This window comes from Myotis nattereri (assembly GCF_964212035.1).
Source record: "Myotis nattereri genome assembly, chromosome: X".
In the NCBI taxonomy this organism is placed as follows: Eukaryota; Metazoa; Chordata; class Mammalia; order Chiroptera; family Vespertilionidae; genus Myotis; species Myotis nattereri.
The window spans coordinates 139800388-139822584 of record NC_138078.1 but is presented as its reverse complement, the minus strand read 5'-3'; the positions used below and the strand labels follow the sequence as shown (position 1 = coordinate 139822584).

Sequence of the window (22197 nt, the reverse complement as noted above, 5' to 3'; positions counted from 1 at the left end):
TCTCCAAGCAGACTGAGTTAAAAAGCTCACTCTAACACAAGGGGGATTTACAGATCATCAGAAGGTTCCCTCTAGTTCCAAAGAACATAGCTATTTTAGATGCTACCCCTAAACAGAGTAGAGACCTATGTTGTAGTGACATGGACTTTAAAATTGGGATTAGGAGCTCTAGCTGTGAGTCCTAACTCTGGCACAGATCAACAGTATAACCATGGATAAGGCATTTCTCTGCTCTGGGCCTCAGTTTATTTTTCTGGGAAATGGGCTGAAAATACCTGCTCTGCCTATCTTGCAGAAATAGTTATTAAAAAAAAGAAGCATCTATTGACTATTCAACCACCATACTAGGGATAGGATTACAATGATAGAGACACTTCTCTCAAGTTGCTCACAGTCCAGTGCAGAAGACAGACACATAAATAGACTAATAACATTATGTGCTGTTAAAAATGATCAAAGAAAACAATTTAGGCAATACAAACAAACTTTATTAACATGTCATGAAGTGAACAGACTCCATGGGAAGAGCTGCAAAATGGGGCAGAAGGCAGGAAGCTTTTATAGGATAAAGAATAAAGAACAAAGAAGAAAAAACTAGTAAAAACCTGATTGGCAGGGGCCCATAGTTAACCATGTTTAGTATGAGAAGACCTGGAGTTGTCTTGGCATTTGGGGATTGTCTGATTGGGTATACTATGTTTCTGGTCAAGCGGAGTTTTACAGGGACATGAGTTATTTAAGTTTCAGTTTGCTGAGATGGCCCTCCAGGCAAGAGTAGCATTATCTTGGGGCTAGAAGGTTATTTCAACAGTGATAAAAACTGAAGTATTTGTCCAAAGTGCTCTGGGATTTCTGTGAGCCAGAGAACTCAACTATGCCTGTAGGGCACATACAAAGCATTGTGAAGAGGTAGTATTTGAGGAAGGACCTGAAGGAAATTTATTGCACATATAAAGAAAAATATGGCATTCCAGGCAAGTGGGAGGGGGATCAATGTGTACAAAGACACAGAAGCATGAAAGCTTTGGTGAAATCACAAATATTTAAAGATGGTTGGAGAGTTGGGGACAGTGGGAATATGAGAAAATGAGGCTGGGGCTATTCATCTGAGTAATTGTTAAAACTGAGATGTGCTTCCTCTAAAGGCTAAATGCAGTGGTAGAGTGTTGGCCTTCCAGTGTACTGAAGTCTTTTGCCTATAGTTCCAGGATTTAACGGGAAATCTGAGACAATTGGGATTCTTGTGACTAATGTGCTGCTTAGTTTGGGTGGTTGATAGTGGTATATTTCAAGTGACTCATCCTCTACTCCTCTACTGGTAATGGCTATTAATTTACTATCTTTTCTTTTACAGCATAAATCCCAGATCCTGCCCTTTAATCCACGATGATAGAAATACCTTGTCTGGCACATCAGCCACTCCAGAAGTAATGTTTTCTACCCTTTGCTTTTTAGAAGGAAAAAAATAACAGTTTTCTGAATGCAGACCAGATTGTTCCACTTCTAAAAGGCCTAGGTGACATATTGCCTAGGGGCTCATACTGAGCTTCAGAGACCCTTGTCCCTATAAATGTAAGCTACTCCTTCCTTCATACTCTCAATGTGTTGACAGTCTAGCTGAACAATAAGTGCATATACTCAATAACATTTAGATGTTTAACTTTTAGGACTCCAGTTAGTTCAGGAACATATTTTTTCTCTAGATATGTTTTTCCTATTTTATGCCCCCACTTTGCAGATTTTTATTCTATATGAAAAAATCTAGAAATAATTTTGTGTTTTTCTGTAGGGCAGTTGTTAATAAGTAAGTTATTCATTTTCTAATTTTTAGAATTCTCAATTGAGGTATGGCATATATATTTTAAGGACTGCAAATATTATGTGCATAGCTCCCCAGCATTATGGATAAGAAATGTGTTCTAGACATTGCAATAGTTGAAGGTTCAAAAAAAAAAAAAAGGAAATTAGCTTAGTAAAGTGAGAGGTATTATCAAGATATGAAGATGAGAGCTTCATTTTACAGAATGGTCACTTTCAGTAGGCCAAAGGCAAATGGACACTGAAGACATGGATGTAATAGCATATGAATTACAATTTTTTTTTCTTGTTGGTTTAGTGCATTGGGTGAATTCCCATTTAAAAGCAGATGACTTACATGCGATATTCAATCTAGTTCAGGAAACATGTACAAAAAAATCCTAAAAATGCAAAGCACTGTATAATAAGTGCAAAATAAATACTGGTTTTTGTATTAATGATATAGTACAATATAAAAATCATGAAACAGTATAGTAAGAATAATCTCTGATATGTGTGCTCATTTTGAAAATGTACATACAGTCAAACCTTGGTTCTCAAACATTTGCCATCTTGAACAGTTTGTTTCTTGACCAAGTTGTGCACAGAAAAATATGTCAGTTGTTAAACAAAACTTGGTTCTTGTCCCAAAGGCCCTTTCATGCTGATAACTATATGATCAGTCACCTGTCTCTCAGATGGCAAAGGAGAGAATGCACGAGTATGAGTCAATTTAACACTAAACCTCACATTCTTAACATCTCAGGAAATTGTGCTGTGAATATTTTCGTGTTGTTTTTAGCTTTTGTTGCTGCTTATTATTATTAAATACATACAGAAAGTCCCCATAGGTCCTAAGAAGGTTAGTGATAGCAGCAAAGTAAAAATGAAAGTTGTGAGAACAACAATAAAGCTGAAGAAAAATTATTGCAAAGTGTGATAGAGGTGTTCGAGTGTTATCTGATCTGGCTACTTTTGAGATTGATTATTGGCATAATTTTGAAACATAAGAGACCATCAAGAATGTTGATATTGCTAAAGGTGTGAAAGTGCTCGTGAAACAATGATCACAGGCAATTGAGAAAGGTTAAAATGGAATCACTTGGGGGTCTAAAATGGATTAATTCAATTTATATTATTTCTAATGGGAAAATGATTTTTAAACAATCACTTCTCAAACAGCCTTTCAGAATAAATTAAGTTCAAGAACTGAGATTCCACTGTATTTTCAATGAAGATCAGATAAGAGTACCAAATAACCAAGTCATGAATTTGTCTCAATTCCAAAGAAGTAGAAAAGAAACTACTCAGTGACTTTAAGTCAATAGCAGGGATCCCCCCCTTTTTAAAATTATATGAAAGCTTTATTCCAAAATGAGATTTCTTATAACAAATGCTTATTTAGCCCTAGTAATTTTCAAATCAACAAACATTTATTTGGTTCTACTATGTAGAAAATAGAATAGAAACTGCCCATGAAGGATTACAAAATTGAATAGCAGGATAAAAAGGAATATATGTAGAGCAAGCATAAGTTTGAGACAATTTAAGCAACAATTTGCAATTATAAATCGTGTAGCAATGAATAACCATGTCACTATGCATTTTTATATTGTTAGAAGTGTACTTTCAGAGCAAATATCAAAAAATGAAAAATGCTCATTCAAATTGTAAATGCACATTGAGTGTTGTTGGATGTTGCCAAATTTTCCTCCAAGAAGTTTGTACCAATTTATATTTTCACCAGCAATGTATGAGACTGTTTACATAGTCTCACCAATAGAATGAGTTATTAAATGTGTACATTTTCTCCATTTTAATAGATAAGAAATGATATCTCTGTGTATTTTTAATTTGTATTTCTCTAATTATGAGTGATCTTGAATATATTTTCATATGTTCAAAGGCCATTTTGAAATCATTCTGTGCATTGTGTGCCCATGATTTTGCACATTTTTCCATTAAATTTTCTTATTTTAAGAGTTCTTTATGTATAAAAGATATTAGCCTTGTTTATGATATATTACAAAAATTTTCTCCCAGCTTATCAGTAGTCTTTTGATTTTTAGTTTGTTTTCTTTGTTTTGCTATGTGTGGTAGACATAGTAATGCCCCTAAAAGATGCTCATGTCCTAATTCTCAGAAACTATAAATGTACATGGCAAAGGGTATTTTGTAGATGTGATTAAATTAAGGACCCTCAGATGGAGAATGTATCCTGGATTACTCAACCATCTGAAATAATATCACAAGAGTCCTGAAAGCTAAGAATCGTTCTTAGCTATGGTGAGAGGGAAATATAAGTGTAGAAAAAAGATCAGAGAGCTGCAACATGGCTATCTCTGAAGATAGAGGAAAGGGCCATGAGCCAAGGAATATAAACAGCATCTAAGAAGCTAGATAGGCAAGGAAACAGATTCTCCTCTAATGCCTCTGGAAAGCAACTCTATAGTAGGGATCCTTAAGTCAATGAAATAGTATAGCATAATCACTGGTTTAAACATTTTCAAACTACCGTATTCCACTTACTGTTTATCCCTTATTTTATGCCCCTTCCCACTTCGAGATTCATATACATGTACCTTTTGCCTGAGGTAAAAGCAATATTACCCATGGGTAGCACATACTGTTGGAAGCAGATGAAATATTGAGAATCACTGGTGTGCTAAAATTCAGTGGAAAAGACATTAGCCCAGTTGTTTTATGCTGGATATCAGTCCTCAGACTTCCTGGCTTCCCTATATACCATCACCCACTTCATAATACCATCCTATCTTAGAGCTTTAATTAGCATCTGTAAAATGTAAGCTAACAAAGCACAGAGAACTGAAATAACTTGCACACCACTATGAAGACGTAGAGCTGTGTTGTAAATTTGGTAGTCTTCAAGGCTATGCTTAAATCCCACTTCTGCTTTGTAATTTTATAAGAGCTTTTCTTGAACTATCATTTACATATGGTAACATTCATTTGTTTCAAGTTTCAGGGATTTATATTAAATATACGGAGTTGTGAAATAATAACCAAATGTGGATTTACAATATTTCCATCACCTCCAAAAGTCCCTTAAAAAATTTCTAGTCACCATCCATTCTCAGCCCTAGTCCTTGGCAACCACTAATCTATGTCCTGTGTCAATAGATTTTCCTCTCCTGGATACTTAATGTGAATGGAATTATACAATATATGACCTTTTGTACACTATATACTATTTATTTAACATAATGTGTTTGAGATTATCCATGTTGTGTGTATTCCCTTTTGTTAATGACTAATATTACCTCATATGGATGCTTCATATTTTGTTTATTCATTCATCATTTGATGGACATTTAGATTCTTTCTGGTTTTTTTGTTATAATAAATAATTCTGCTATTAATAGATATTTCTATGGATTCTGTGGACATACATGTTCATTTCTCTTGGGTAGTGGAGAATTGAAGTGGAACTATAAAATTTAAAGGAAGTTTATGTTGAAATTTTTAAAAAACTGCCAAAATGTTTTCCAAAGTGTGCTTTAGCATTATATATTTCGACCAGTAATTTATGAGGCTCCATTTTCTCCAAATTTTTGTCAACACTTGATATTGTCAGGTTTTTTACTTTAGTTATTATAATTCACACATAGCAGTATCTCATTGTGGTTTTAATTTGCATTTTCATAATGATTAATAATGTTGAGCACCTTTTCATATACCTGTGTCTATCTGTATGCCTTTTTTGGAGCGGTGTTTATTCAAATACTTTGCCAATTAACAATACTTAAAATTTTCCAAAGTAGGCATCTTATGTTAAGTGTACTTATCACACAAAATAATAATAATTATTATTATTTAAAAAGTGGGTAGGGACAAACACGTCCCAGGTCGTCTCCCGGAGCAAATGGAGTAAGCAGCTGAAACTAATAACACCCACCCCAAATTGGCGAAACTACTCAGCTGGTGAGACGGTTTGCAGCCGGGAAGGGCAGAACTCCCCTGGAAAGGTAAAAAACCAGGGATCTGGGCAGGAAAGTTTGCCAGACCTCTGAGCCCAGAGGGTCCGAGGGAGACTGCATGGCAGACAGCCGCGTCCCTTGGGACAGGCACAGCCCCTGACTGGGGAAAGGAGATCCGCGGGATTCCTGGTGTCAGGGGATTTGAGATCTCGGTTCTGTGATCACGGAGGACTGAGCCTAAAGGGGGCAGCCTGAAGAGCTGACCAGAGCATGCAGTGCCTGTAATAGAAGAGCTTGTAAGAAAGTCAGCCTTCCCTGTTTCCGCAGCCGGCGTTTGCTTGTTTATTTTCACTGAATCCTGTTCATAAGACATTTCAGATATAGACACTCACCTGTGCTGAAGAGAGGGAGAAGGTGCGAACGAGTGGAATCTGGGGAGAGACTGAGGAGAGGGTGGGGGGGGGCAGGAGAGGTGGCAGCGAATTGAGTGCTGAGACACCCCTGGGCCCAGGGTTGGGGCAGCCATTCTCTCCGGAGGGTGGGACTCCCCTACCTAGCCCCCAAGCAAGGAGCAGAGCCACACCCAGATTCCACCCTGAAGGAGATCAAGGATTAAAATAATCTGATCAATCCCTGGGAGTTAACAGGGTCTGGCCTATAGAGGGATTTTCAATCCCAGCAACAACACAGAGCAGGGTAATGATTAAAGAAACAGCTCTGGATAGTTGACCTCCCCAAACCAGTTTTAAGTGCAATAGAGAAGCCATATAGCCTCAGAGGCCAACCCCAGAACACTGCCACCCAGAGGCTGAGCCACAATCTGACTCTTAGCTAAATACAAGTTAAGGCAGTCTGGGAAACAAATATACGGCCTGCTTTAAAATAAGGATTGTGGTTTACAACACAGAGGAACAGTGTATCTCAGGGAAATTCAACACTCTCCTAAATACCTGGCAGAACTAAGGCGAGCCAGACTGACAAGTAGAAGAACCGAAGGACCTTCACTACTGCAAATTTTTTTTTCTTTTTTCACCTTTTAACTAAGAAACCAATGTTTTTTCTTCTTGTTCCATCACCTGATTTTACCCTTTTAATTACTACATTTTTATTTTTAACCAGTATTATTACTGCTACCATTTTACCATTTTTTAAAGTGCCATTTTATTTTCTCTTTATTTTATTTTGGGATTAGTGTTCTCCATTCTATTTTCATCGTTCCTTTAGCAACAATTTTCCCTACCTCAATTTTACCTCTATGCTAAAACCCTCTCCCTCACTTTTCCCCTTTTGTTGTCCTGTCTCTTTTACCCTATTCCTGCTTTAGATTTCCCTATTCCTTCTGTTTACCTCCTGTCAAAATTTCACCCTACTTATATATCCTATTTCCAATCCACTGCTCTAAATCTTTATACACATACCCCTTATCTTTCTTCACTATCCAAAATTTTTTTTATTTTTTATTTTTTTTATTTTTTATTTTTTTCTTCTTTTCTCTTTCTATTGTTGCTGTTTGCTTGATTGTTGAGTATATTGTTTTGTTGTTGTTGTTGCTTGTTTTTTTGTGTGTGTCAGTGTGTGTGTGTGTGTGTGTGTGTGTTTTAGGACTGGTTGAGAGGCTGTTTTTCTTTTTCTTTTTCTTTTTTTCTGCTGGTTTTTCCCCTCCCTCCACCCATTCCCCCCCCCCCACGGTTATTTTTGAGCTTCTGCTTTCCCTTGCCTCTCTTGATATTATTGGTGGATTCTAGTTTGCATTCATCTCCAGGGAGCTGTTGCTGGAATTTGTTGGGATTAGTGGCGGTTCTATAGGAGTTTTCTCCTCATATAAATAGTCTCTTCCCCTCTTCCACTTCGTTCTCTCTTTTATTTTCACCCCTTCCTTTTTCCCAATTTCATTTTTGCACTCCTTTTTTTGGTACCTACTTTACTTTTCTTTTCTTTTCTTTTCTTTTCTTTTTTTTTCTTTTCTTTTCTTTACTTTTCTTTTCTCTCTTTTAACTTTTTCTCTTCTTTCTTCCTTATCCCCTAATTCTCTTAATTCGGGTGGTCACCTTTATTTGGGGTTATTAATATCGTGAATATATTTGTGTTTAGTGCCTGGTACATGGTGCCTTGTTGTGTTGTATTTTGTGCCTTTAAATCAACGCAGCAGATCCAAGCAACAGCAGCCTCCTGAGCACCACACCCTCTGTCTGAGGAACAGCAGCTGTACGTGAAATCTCCCCCCACAAGCCAGAAGAGCCACCACAGCTGTGAACAGCACCCACCAGAGGAGCTGCTGCCAACTGAGGAGCAACTGCTACCGCAACCGCCCAAAGAGCAACCAGAGCCCAAGGAGTCACTGCCACCCAGAGAGCAGCCACTGAACAACTCAACGTCTAGATATATCAGTGAGATAAAACATGGGTAGACAAAGAAACCCCCAAAGGAAAGAAAAAGAGGACTCGCCAGAAAAGCAGCTAAGTAATACAGAGGCATGCAACATGACAGAAAAAGAATTCAGAATAAGGGTCCTAGAGTGCATAAATCGGACGGAGGAAAAAATCAATAACATATGCAAGAAGCTAGAAGACACAGATGAAAAAAATCAAAAACTTAAGTAAGACCCAAGAAGAAATGAAGAGCGATATAGCTGCAATAAAAAACAACATTGAAAGTATCAACAGTAGACTAGGAGAAGCGGAGGACCGAATTAGTGAATTAGAAGACAAGGAAGCAAAACACACACAAACTGTACTGTAATTGGAGAAAAAAATTAAAAGACAGGAAGAGAGCCTAAGGGAGCTTTGGGACAACATGAAACAAAACAACATAAGAATAATAGGGGTGCCAGAACAACAGAAAGATGAACAAGGATTAGAAAACCTACTCGAGGAAATAATATCAGAAAACTTCCCTGAGGTGAGGAAGAAAAAAGTCACACAAGCCCAGAGAGTCCCAAACAAGGTGAACCCGAAAAGACCCACACCAATACACATCATAATTACCATGGCAAACGTTCAGGACAAAGAGAGAATCTTACAGGCTGCAAGAGAGAGATGGAAAGTTACATACAAGGGATCTCCCATTAGATTATCAAATGATTTCTCAACAGAAGCACTTCAGGCCAGAAAAGAATGGATGGAAATTTACAAAGTGATGCAAAGCAAAGGACTGAATCCAAGAATACTCTATCCAGCAAGGCTATCATTCAAAATTGAAGGGGAAATAAGGAGCTTCACAGACAAAAAAAGGCTAAGGAAGTTTATCACCACCAAACCAGGAATGCAAGAAATGCTAAAGGGAATGGTGTAAAAAGAAGAAATAAAAAGCTCAGAAAGAAAAATGCCACAAAAAAAAAGAAATGGCTACAAACAAGTACCTTTCAATAATAACTTTAAACGTAAATGGACTAAATGCTCCAACCAAAAGACATCAAGTGGCTGAATGGATAAAAAAACATGACCCACACATCTGCTGTCTACAAGAGACCCACCTCATTAGAAGGGACTCACACAAACTGAAAGTGAAGGGATGGAAAAATATCTTTCAGGCAAATGGAAAGGAAAAGAAAGCTGGGGTAGCAATACTTATATCAGACAAAATAGACCTCAAAGTGAAGGCCATAACAAGAGATAAGGAAGGCCACTTCATAATACTAAAGGGATCAATACAACAAGAAGATATAACTCTGGTAAACATATATGCACCCAATGCAGGAGCACCCAAATTCATAAAAAAAACTCCTGGAAGATATCAAAGGAGAGATCGACAACAATACAATCATAGTAGGGGACTTTAATACACCACTAACATCACTGGATAAGTCCTCTAGACAAGCAATCAGCAAAGAAACAGCAATCCTAAATGACTCACTAGATCAGATGGACTTAATAGATATCTTCAGAACACTTCACCCCAAAGCCACGGAATATACATTCCACTCTGTTGCTCATGGGACATATTCAAAAATAGACCATATATTGGGTCACAAGCAAAGTCTCCCCAAATTCAAGAAGATTGAAATCATAAAAAGCATCTTCTCAGATCACAATGGCATAATATTAGAAATAAACTACAATAAAGACAACCCCAAATACTCAAACACTTGGAAACTGAATAGCATGTTATTAAATATTGATTGGGTTAACAATGAGATCAAAGAAGAAATCAAAAACATCCTGGAAACTAATGACAATGAAAACACAACAATCCAAAACCTATGGGACACAATGAAAGCAGTCCTGAGAGGGAAGTTTATAGCTCTACAGACCTATCTCAAAAAAAAAAACAACAAGAAAAAATGGTAGTAAGTCATCTAACTCTACAATTCAAAGAATTAGAAAGACAGCAACAAGAAAACCCCTGAGTGAGCAGAAGGGAGGAGATAATAAAGATTAGAGCAGAAATAAATGACATAGAGACCAAAAAAACAATACAGAAAATCAATGAAACCAAGACCTGGTTCTTTGAAAGGATAAACAAGATTGACAAACCTCTAGCCAGACTCACCAAGAAGCAAAGAGAGAGGACCCAAATAAACAAAATCAGAAACGATAGAGGCGAAATAACAACAGACCCCACAGAAATACAAATGATTGTTAAAAAATACTATGGACAGCTCTACTCCAAAAAACTAGAAAACATGGAGGAAATGGACAAATTCCTAGAAAAATACAACATTCCAAAACTCAATCAGGAAGAATCCAAAAATCTCTATAGGCCTATAAATACGGAAGAAATTGAAGCAGTCATGAAAAAGCTTCCAGCAAACAAAAGCCCAGGACCAGACAGCTTCACAGGGGAGTTTTACCAAACATTCAAGGAAGAACTAAAACCTATCTTCCTCAGACTACTACAAAAAATTCAAGAGGAAGGAACACTTCCAAGCTCATTCTATGAAGCCAGCATCACCCTCATACCAAAACCAGGTAAAGACAACACAATGAAAGAGAATTACAGGCCAATATCCCTCATGAACATAGATGCCAAAATCCTCAACAAAATCTTAGCAAATCGGATCCAGCAGTACATCAGAAAGATCATACACCATGACCAAGTAGGATTTATCCCAGGGATGCAAGGATGGTACAATATCCGAAAATCAATAAACGGGATACATCACATAAACAATTTGAAGAAAAAAACCACATGGTCATATCAATTGATGCAGAAAAAGCATTTGACAAAATCCAACAGCCATTTTTGATAAAAACTCTCAGCAAGGCGGGAGTAGAAGGATCATACCTCAACATAATAAAAGCCATATATGACAGGCCCACAGCCAGCATCATACTCAATGGACAAAAACTAACACTATTTCCCCTAAGAACAGGAACAAGACAGGGATGCCCACTCTCACCACTCCTGTTCAACATAGTACTGGAAGTATTAGCCATCGCAATTAGGCAAGAAGAAGAAATAAAAGGCATCCAAATTGGAAAAGAGGAAGTAAAACTGTCCTTATTTGCAGACGACATGATATTATACATACAAAACCCTAGAGACTCCATCAAAAAGCTACTAGACTTAATACATGAATTTGGCAATGTAGCAGGATACAAAATTAACCCCAAGAAATCTGAGGCACTTCTATACACCAATAGTGAAGTTTCAGAAATAGAGATTATAAAAACAATCCCATTCACCATTGCACCAAAAAAATTAAGCTACCTAGGAATAAACTTAACTAAAGAGGTAAAAGACCTCTACTCAGAAAACTACAGGACGTTGAAAAAAGAGATAGAGGAAGACAAAAACAGATGGAAGAACATACCGTGTTCATGGATTGGTAGAATCAACATCATTAAAATGTCCATACTACCCAAAGCAATCTATAAATTCAACGCACTTCCCATTAAAATACCAACGGCATACTTCAGAGATCTAGAACGAACTCTCCAAAAATTCATCTGGAATAAAAAAAGACCCCGAATAGCTGCAGCAATCCTGAGAAAGAACAAAGTAGGTGGGATCTCAATACCAGATATCAAGATGTATTACAAAGCCACTGTTCTCAAAACTGCCTGGTACTGGCACAAGAATAGGCATATAGATCAATGGAATAGAATAGAGAGCCCAGAAATCGGCCCGAACCAATATGCTCAATTAATATTTGACAAAGGAGCCAAGATAGTCTCTTCAATAAATGGTGTTGGGAAAATTGGACGGATATATGCAAGAAAATGAAACTAGACCACCAAGTTACACCATACACAAAAATAAACTCAAAATGGATAAAGGACTTAAATGTACAACAGGAAACCATAAAAATTCCAGAAGAATCCAAAGGCAACAAAATCTCAGACATATGCCAAAGCAATTTCTGCACTGATACAGCTCCTAGGGCACTTGAAACTAAAGAGAAAATGAACAAATGGGACTACATCAAAATAAAAAGCTTCTGCACAGCAAAAGAAACCATCAACAAAACAACGAGAAAACCCACTGCGTGGGAAAACATATTTGCCAATGTCATATCTGATAAGGGCCTAATCTCCAAAATTTATAGGGAACTCATACAACTTAACAAAAGGAAGATAAACACTCCAATCAAAAAATGGGCAAAGGACCTAAATAGACACCTTTCAAAACAGGACATTCAGAAAGCCAAGAGACATATGAAAACATGCTCAAAGTCACTAATCATCTGAGAGATGCAAATCAAAACAACAATGAGGTACCATCTCACACCTGTCAGATTGGCTATCATCAACAAATCAACAAATGACAAGTGCTGGAGAGGATGTGGAGAAAAAGGAACACTCGTGCACTGCTGGTGGGAATTCAGACTGGTGCAGCCACTGTGGAAGACAGTATGGATTTTCCTCAAAAAACTGAAAATGGAACTCCCATTTGACCCTGTGATCCCACTTCTAGGAATATATCCCAAGAAACCAGAAACACCAATCAGAAAGGATATATGCACCCATATGTTCATAGCAGCACAATTAACCATAGCTAGAATCTGGAAACAGCCTAAGTGCCCATCAGTAGATGAATGGATTAGAAAACTGTGGTACATCTACACGATGGATTACTATGCTGCTGTAAAAAAGAAGGAACTATTACCATTTACAATGGCATGGATGGAACTGGAGAGCATTATGCTAAGTGAAATAAGCCAGTCAATGAAGGAAAAATACCACATGATCTCACTCATTCATGGATAATAGAGACCATTATAAACTTTTGAACAATAATAGATACACAGAGGCAGAGCAGCCTCAAACAGATTGTCAAACTGCAGCGGAAAGGCCGGGGAGGGTTAGGGGGCAGGAGGGAGGGGTGTAAGAGATCAATCAAAGGACTTGTATGCATGGATATAAGCATAACCAATGGATCTAAGACACTGGGGGGTAGGGGAGGCCAGGGGATTGTCAAGGGTGTGGGAAAAAAAGAGACACATATGTAATACCCTTTTTAATACTGTAAGCAATAAAAAAATAAAATAAAATAAAAAATAAAAAGTGGGTACCGGAATTTTTTGGAGTGGGTGGAGCTGTTTATGGCATAGATTGTGGTAATGAGTGTACTAGCCTGAGTACAGTCAGGGTGCTTTCTGCTGCAGAAAAAGCTTAAAGAAGTCTTGAAAGTTGTGGCAAGGTAGAGGGAATGCAAGAAAGGAAGACAGTATGACACAAGAGGTTAGAGAGCTTTAGTATATGTTTAAGAGCCTATTAAAAGAGCACAGCATAATTTAGCTGGTGAGGTACCCTGCCCTCATCAATCTCTGCTTTATCCTCTCTGCTCTGCTTAGGAGGGATGGGCATGAAGTAGATGGGAAGGAAGATAGGAGAGTTATTATAAACTAGAGGCCTAGTGCATGAAATTCAAGGTCCTCCAGCCTGGCCTTCAACGATGCAAGCGTTCTGTGCCCGACCTGGCCAGAGGCCCTCCGTGGCTGGGGTGGAATGCTTGCCTCATCGCTTTGGCGACAAAGCATGCATCCCGCCAGGCCACCCACACTGCCTGCTATCAGAAGCCATGCCCCTGGGACTGGGGGACTCTGGCAGGACTGAGAGGACTGGGTGCTGCCATCTTGTGGCTGTGGGTGCCACCATTTTTGTGAAAGAGTGATGGTTAATTTGCATATTACCCTTTTATTAGCTAGGATAAGTTTTGGTCCTAATCAGAAATCAGTGCCTTTGCATTTTGCTTTGGTAATCTATTTGTTGTGCTCTTATTTTCCATGTCCCCAGCACTGCTAAGTAGATGTAAAGTAATTTCCTCTTGTAATTACTCATAAAAATCAGTATCTTAAAAATATTCAGTGAAGAGAAGAAACACAATTTTCTTTATTAAACTCATGGAATTTTTAAGTGTCCAACACAAGGAGCAGGTTTCTCAGTGAAATACATTTCTCTTGTATCAAACTCTTTGAGGCATAAAACCTCCTTTATGACTTAAAAACAAAGAGTGTATTGGTGAGATATTGTAGACTAACTTGAGAATTGAAGTTTTCTCCAGGACATATGGGAAATTTTGTAAATACCTGAGGGATCAGTAAGAGCTGCAAGGAAATGGGCTATCTAGTTCCAACATCTATTGCTTAGATAGGGAAACTGAAAATAAAAGATGGGTAATTATTTACTGAAGGGCACACAATTGATTTCTGCCTACTGGCCTAGTTAGGGGTCTTGCTAATACACACCTAAGCATGCTTGATTTAGCCAGCCTGCTTTGAGCAATATCTAGTGTTGTTGTGCTGATCATTTGTGAGGTGTCACATATTCATTCAGTTTAACAATTAGCCAGGATTGGAGGTACTTACCAGTTGGCAACTTGCAACTCTAAGAGCATGATAGGGATTGAATCCAATATAAGCAAGATTTATACAAGTTACCTAGAAACGGCTCAACTAATATAGGTCACAAATAATTCTAAATTTTTGCTTGTGGGTCTCATTTCTATATAGTAGCCTACTATCTAGGTCAGGGGTGGGGAGCATCTGGCCTGGGGGCAAACAAAGACCCAAGAAATCATTATCTGGCCCTGCCAAGGCATTAGGAGTGAGTTAGTTAAATGTTTGACCAAATACATCAGGCTAATTTTTTTTAAAATAAATCTTTATTGTTCAGATTATTACAGTTGTTCCTCTTCCTCCCCCCCCATAGCTCCCCTCCACCCAGTTCCCACCCCACCCTCTGCCCTTACCCCTCCCACTGTCCTCATCCATAGGTGTACGTTTTTTGTCCAGTCTCTTCCTGCACCACCCAAACCTCTTTCCCCCCCCGAGAATTGTCAGTCCACTCCCTTTCTATGCTCCTGATTCTATTATATTCACCAGTTTACTCTGTTCACCAGATTTTTTATTCACTTGATTTTTAGATTCACTTGTTGATAGATATGTATTTGTTGTTCATAATTTTTACCTTTATCTTTTTCTTCTTCCTCTTCTTAAAGAATACCTTTCAGCATTTCATATAATTCTGTTTTGGTGGTGATGAACTCCTTTAGCTTTTTCTTATCTGTGAAGCTCTTTATCTGACCTTCAATTCTGAATGATAGCATTGCTGGATAAAGTAATCTTGGTTGTAGGTTCTTACTATTCATCACTTTGAATATTTCTTGCCACTCCCTTCTGGCCTGCATAGTTTCTGTTGAGAAATCAGCTGACAGTCATATGGGTACTCCCTTGTAGGTAACTGACTGCTGGGGTCCAACCCCAGCAGGTCCAGGGGTTCCCAAAGGTGTGGACGGAGTCAGTGAAGAAGGAACGACACAGAGGCAGTGTTCAGTTGATCAGCATGGTTGGGTTCTCTTGCCTGGTTCTATTGCCAGGTTCTGTCCAAGATCTTTTGCCATGTTCTCTCCAGCGAAGTTCTTCTGTCTCTAGGTTCTGTGTAGGTTCTGTCTTCTTGGTTCTGTTTTCTAAGTTCTGTCTTGTTACATCTGTATTTATACCAGTTGATTCCAATCCTATCAATCTCTATTCCAAAGGTTAGGGTGTTTCTTATCTCCATTCCAGAAAGTAAAGATTATGTAGCTTAAGCATGATTGTTCGTAGTTAAAGTGATTAATTACCCGCCTGGCACTTAGTTAAGAGGTTTTATTCCCTCCCTAACTTCAGGGGAAAATCCCTACGTGGGGAAACAACCTTTCTCAGAGACCTTGGTTAAAACACATAGTGCCAAGAAGGTGAGCAAACATATTAAGAACAGTATGCCATATATGCCAGGTCCCTTGAAACAGCAAGCATGGACCGGCTCCCGGCAACTGACTGTTTTTCTCTTGCTGCTTTTAAGATTCTCTCTTTGTCTTTTGCCCTTGGCATTTTAATTATGATGTGTCTTGGTGTGGTCCTCTTTGGATTCCTTTTGTTTGGGGTTCTCTTTGCTTCCTGGACTTGTAAGTCTATTTCTTTCACCAGATAGGGGGAGTTTTCTGTCATTATTTCTTCAAATAGATTTTTAATATCTTGCTCTCTCTCTTCTTCTGGCACCCCTATAATTCAGATGTTGGTACGCTTGAAGTTGTCCCAGAGGCTCCTTACACGATCTTGATATTTTTGGATTCTTTTTGCTTTTTGCTTTTCCGGTTGGGTGTTTTTTAATTCTTTGTATTTCAAATCTTTGACTTGATTCTTGGTATCCTCTTGTCTGCTGTTGGATCTCTGTATATTATTCTTTATTTCAGTCAGTGTATGCTTAATTTCTAGTTGGTCCTTTTTCATAAGCTCGAGGGTCTAACTAAATTTATCAGCGGTTTCTAGAAAATTCTTGAAAAACCTTATAACCGTGGTTTTGAACTCTATATCCAGTAGTTTGATTTCCTCCATTTCTGTCATTTGTGACCTGTTTCTTTGTCTCCGCATTTTTTATGCTTCCCTGTGTTGGTAGAGTGGCTTTCTGTGCTAGGTGTCCTATAGGGCCCAGTGGCTCAGCCTCCCCAATTATCTGAGGTGGACACTCTTGGTGCACCCCTTTGTGGGCTTTGTGCACAGTCTTGTTGTAGTTAAGCCTTAATTGTTGTAGGTATCACTGGGAGGATTTGACCTCCAGGCCAATTGTCTGTGAGAAACAGCTGTGTCTACAGTGGGAGAACTTCTGTGCTGGAGACACCCTTCTGGGGCAAGACTTGCTTCAGTGGGGCTTTGGTGCTCCCTGAGTCTGCCCCCTGAGTGTGTCCCTTATGGATCTGAGGAGTTGTAATCTGGATGGTCCCAATCTGACCACTGGCTCTTGGATCTCTAAGGAGGTGCTAATTTAGCCTCTGCCTGAGGCTACCCAGCAGGAGCTATGGAGAGATCTGCAGGTTCCTCTTCTTTGTTTGGGTTTTAGAGGTGCCCAGATGAGGCCCAGTTGTGAAGCAATGCAAGCTGCTGTGGGGCCTTAGGCCTTCTTTTGGATGTCCTGGGCCTTTCTGACCCAGCTGCAGTTTGTTAGGTAATTTTAGATCTCAAAGGGCCAGCCCATTCATATGCAGAAGCCTCTGTGCACAGCTTGGGTGGGGCGGGGTCTCAGGGAATCAACAGGGCGGAGCAAACAGCTATGGCTGATCCTCAGTCCTGCCCTAAGAGGTCCCAGCTCTCAGTGTCCTGGTAATCACTACAAGCACCTCTGAAAGAAAGTCGCCCTCGAGTTCCTACCAATGCCAGACAGTCCAGTTTCTTCCTGTATGAGTCTGGGTCCCCAGAGACTCGCCCGGAACTGGAGTCAGGGCCATAGGGAGCTTGTGTCTCCCTCCTGATTGCAAAAGACACCAGCGTCCTCCATTGCCAGCCCCTTTCCGCGCATGCTCGAGCCTCCATACCGCTGCACTTTACTTCCGCACCTCCTCTGATTCTCAGTGTGCTTTTCTCTTTCCTTCTAGTTGTAGAATTTCCACTCAGCCAGCCTTCCTGTGGTTCTGGATGATGTCCGTTTGGTCTTTTAGTTGTATTTTTGAAGTGGTTGTGCGAGGCAACAATTTCAGGTGTTTACCTATGCCGCCATCTTGGTTTCTCCAGCAGGCTAATTTTTAAATTAATAATTTTGTATGGACTGCAAATGATATATAAATATCCAAATAGCTCTTGGCATAAAAAAAGGTTCCCACCCCTGATCTAGGTCAAGGAAAGATGAGGTTCAAAAATTTTGAAAGAAATTGGAAAGGAAACCTTGGAATAGATTATTTGAACATAGTAAAGTAGGTATATGAGTATAGGGCATGAAAAATAGTACCCCATCCAGTTTTCCGTTGAGGAATCCATGCACAGTCTCTCCCATATGTTGTTTCTGTTAAGAAACCATGAGCTCTTCAGACTTGGCCTCTGAGGTTTTTGATGTCTTTCATCACCTTTGCATTTTTCTGACCAGTTGCTCTGTGTGTGTGTGTGTATGTGTGTGCACGCACGTGCATCTCTTCTCCAAGAGTCATTTCCTTTAGCAAAGCTGTAGTAGTTGCTGTGAGCAGCAGAGATATCTTTTGTGCCTGTTCATTATCAGAATAATCTTTCTACACATCTCTCCTCTCCAGTGAAAATTTTAAATTGGTTAACTTACATGATAGCCTACTGAGGAGAATTACTTTAGAAATTCTTAAAATGCTATCAGAGTAAATGAATCAGAACCTGCTGTTTTAAGGTTTCTTTGGATGGGGATAGTAGTTAAGGGAGCTCAGCTAGGGCATAAGTTATATTTGTTTTACTAAAGGTAGTAAGGTGGGATTCAGATCTGATAAAAATTCTAAATACTGAATGATGCTTTGAGAGGCTAACTGCTTCATTTACTCCATCCTTTGTGTTATAAAGATGTGGACCTCCATGAACCTAAACCAAAAAAATCCAGTTATTCTGAGGAGCACTTTGTTGATAATAATGGGAACTCAGCTTTATGTTTAATATCATTCAGTTTAGCTTGACTTCATTTTCTGTTCTCCTTACTTTTAGGTTAACAATTCATGCTGAGTGTCCCATGCATTTGGAAGATTTTCCCATGGATGTGCATGCCTGCCCACTGAAGTTTGGAAGCTGTACGTATTTTCTCACTTTCTGTTTGCCTGAGCTTTTTTAAAAAAGAAATTGAATATTTACTCTTCTGTCCCCCTAGTAATTTCTAAAGTTGAGGCCTTTAATCCAGGTTGGTATGAAAACAGGGAAGGGAAAGTGGGGTTGAGTAGTATTAACTGATCAGGAGGAGACAGACTTTTAATAGAATTTTCAAGCAAACCTTATTTAGACTAATTTCATGTCATTAGATTGAAATATTAACATCTGTTTCTTAAATTGTCCAGAAGACAGAGCTGCTACAGATTCCTCAAATAGAATGTTGTTATTTTTTTGAAATGTCTATTCTACCTGCACTCTCATATACTTCTATCCAATTCTCTACAGTAAATGGTAAACAGGAAGAAACTCTGGGGATTTTCTCATTTTTACAGTATTGCCCTTGCTGGTAGCTGTAAATCTTACAGAAAAATTAGTAGATACACAACCCATTTTAAAATGAATTAGAGAAATAAAAATTGAAAAGAATTTGAGTGAGTTTCTTACTCTCAATTTCAGAGTTTTATGTGAGTCATCAAAGCAATATATCAACGTCTATGTTGATCATGTCTAAATTAGATTTAGCTCTGTATTTTGAAATAGACAGAGCATTTGAAAAGACCCAAATAATTATGTTTGACATATTTTTCAATCATTGTCAAATATTTATAGATTGTGTTCCAAGCTCTATTCTAGGAACTTGGAATGCATCCATGAATAAAACAAAAACCCAGCCCTTGTGCAGCTTATATTATAGAGGAGAGTGATGATGAGAGATAAAATAAACAATGGATAAAAAAGTAAAGTATGAAGTATGTTGTAAACTGAGAAGCACAATTGAAGACATGAAATTACTACAGTATAATGGAGATAAGTCATGTATAGGTGGAGGATACATGTTGCCATTGAAATTTTAAAATAGGGTTATCAGCATATGCCTCTTTGAAAAGGTGACTTGAGTAGAAATTTTAAGAAGGAAAAAATGTTAACAACACAGCTATCTGAGGCAGTTGTGCTCCAGGTGGAGAGAACATTCAGGGCGGGGCAAGACCCTTATCATAAAGGTGAATGATTTGTTGTGAGAGCATCAAAGTGGCCAGTGTGGCTGGAGAGAGTGAGTAAGGGAGAAAGCACTAGGAGAAGATGAAATCAAAGAGCAGGCCAGGTCATCCAGAGTCCTGTAGGACATTAAAGGGCTTTGAATTTTATTTTGAGGGAAAATGGGGAATGATTGGAATATTTTGAACAAAATAATTATATTATCTGGCTTATGTTTTTAAAAAAATCATAATGGCCCTGACCGGTTTGGCTCAGTGGATAGAGCATCGGCCTGCGGACTCAAGGGTCCCAGGTTCGATTCTGGCCGGGGGCATGTGCCTTGGTTGCGGGCACATCCCCAGTGGGGAGTGTGCAGGAGGCAGCTGACCGATGTTTCTCTCTCATCGATGTTTCTGACTCTCTATCCCTCTCCCTTCCTCTCTGTAAAAAGTCAATAAAATATATTTAAAAAATCATTATGGATGCTCTCTAAAAATATAAGTATGGGAAGGAGAGAAGCAGGGCATCTGGTTATAGGTTATTAATATTTCAGATGAGAGCTGATAATGGCTCAGATCAGAGTGATAGTGGCAAAAGTAGTGACAAGTAGCTTTTCTTTTTTTAAAATGTCTTTATTGATTAAGATATTACATATATGTCCTTATCCCCCCATTAACCCCCCTAATCCCCCCACTCATGCCCTCACCCCCTGTTGTCTGTGTCCATTGGTTAGGCTTATATGCATGCATACATGTCCTTTGGTTGATCTCTCCCCCTTAACCCCCACCCTCCCCTACCTTCCCTCTGAGGTTTGATGGTCTGATAGATGCTTCTCTGTCTCTGGATCTGTTTTTGTTCATCAGTTTATGTTGTTCATTATATTCCATAAATGAGTGAGATCATGTGATATTTTTCTTTCTCTGAGTGGCTTATTTCACTTGACAAGTAAGTTGATTCACTTTTTTAAATAAATAAGAGAGTATGTTTAAAAGTATAGCAAAGACCAGTAATTTAAAAGATATTCAAACACTGAAAAAACTGAAAAACACCAGCTAATCTTCATGTGTTTGGATCTCTTAGCAAGGTAAATAGCACTATACCAATTCAAAGGTCAAAATTGCCAGTTTGAGGTTTATTTTGATTCTCAAACTTCTTATTTCCCGAAAGATCAATCACAGGGTTTATATATTATACACTATGCATATAGGCTTATTAATATATAATTTGTAAGAATAGCTCAACATTAGCATCATACAGGGCCACAAATGCACACTGATAATAAGCAAAATCAACTGATCAGATCAATATGTACTTCTGCACTGATATCTGGAAATTTCAAAATTTTCAACTCAATGTGCCATCATTTCCTGCTTTTGCTTTTTATTTGACATTAGTAGATCCCTTCAAATCAGTAATGTCTCTATGTCTATTATTAAGATTTAATCCTTATAGTAAAATTGTAATGCATTTTCCATTTTGCTGATTTATCAAGTACTTTTCTCAGTATTTGGTATTCAGGAAAATATATAAATTTCCTGGTAAATTCCAGGAAAGAATTTCCACATAGAAGCAATAGTCAGGATACTGGTTACCCCTTGGTGGGGGTTGTACTTGATAAGGGACACCAAAAAGTACTTCTGGATACTGATGATATAGGATGTAAGTGTGATGTTTGGAACAGATATCTGACTAGAGACTTAATTAAAGTGTCATCCATATAGGTGATATTTAAAGCCATAGCCTGGAGGTCACTAGGGAATACTGTATATAGATAAGAATATCAAGGACTTTTCCAGAGTCACTAATATTTAGAGGCTACAGAGAAGAGAATAACTCAGTATATTGAAAGACAGGATAGGTGAATTATGAGAAAACTTATGAGAACATGTTGCCCTGGAAGACAAAGTACATCAAGAAGGAGAGAGTGATTTAAATTCTTAAAGTGTGCAGAAAAACTTAAATTCTTAAATTTAAAAACTTAAACTCTTAAAACTTAAAAACTTAAATTCTTAAGTTTATTAACCTTAAATAAACTCTAATGAGAAAGCAATTCTGGAATGGTGGAGTAAGAACTTCTGAAAATACATTCCTCCATAAATTGCCAAAATAAATTTTCTCCGAACTATAACCAAAGGCTTACAACAATCTGAGAAGTGCTTTAAAAAACCAAAAGAAACCAAACCAAACCAAACCAAACCAAACTAAACCAACCAAACAAAAAACACCTGATTCTCAGTAAGACCAGGGAACCCTATTCTCATTTTCTTTCCCACTCTCCAGATGCCTTGAGGATTTTTTAATGATAAAAGGGTCAATTCATCAGGAAGATAAAACTATTATAAAGATATATTTTATATATATAATCTAATAATAGACAAACATGGTAATTGACCATACCTTCGCTATGCTTCCCATTGGCTAATCAGGGTGATATGCAAATTAACTGCCAACTAAGATGGCGGCTAATTTGCATACTGCAGG

At 38.3% G+C, this 22197-nt stretch overlaps 1 protein-coding gene across 1 annotated transcript in view; it reads left to right on the top strand.

Annotated features, from left to right (window-relative positions):
- Window positions 1-22197, top strand: part of LOC308512102 (gamma-aminobutyric acid receptor subunit alpha-3) — a 239523-nt gene that overhangs the window by 134384 nt on the left and 82942 nt on the right. Inside the window, exon 6 of the mRNA XM_081081909.1 lies at window positions 18583-18665. Coding sequence (XP_080938035.1) covers window positions 18583-18665 — 83 coding nt within the window. The remainder of the gene's footprint in view (window positions 1-18582; window positions 18666-22197) is intronic.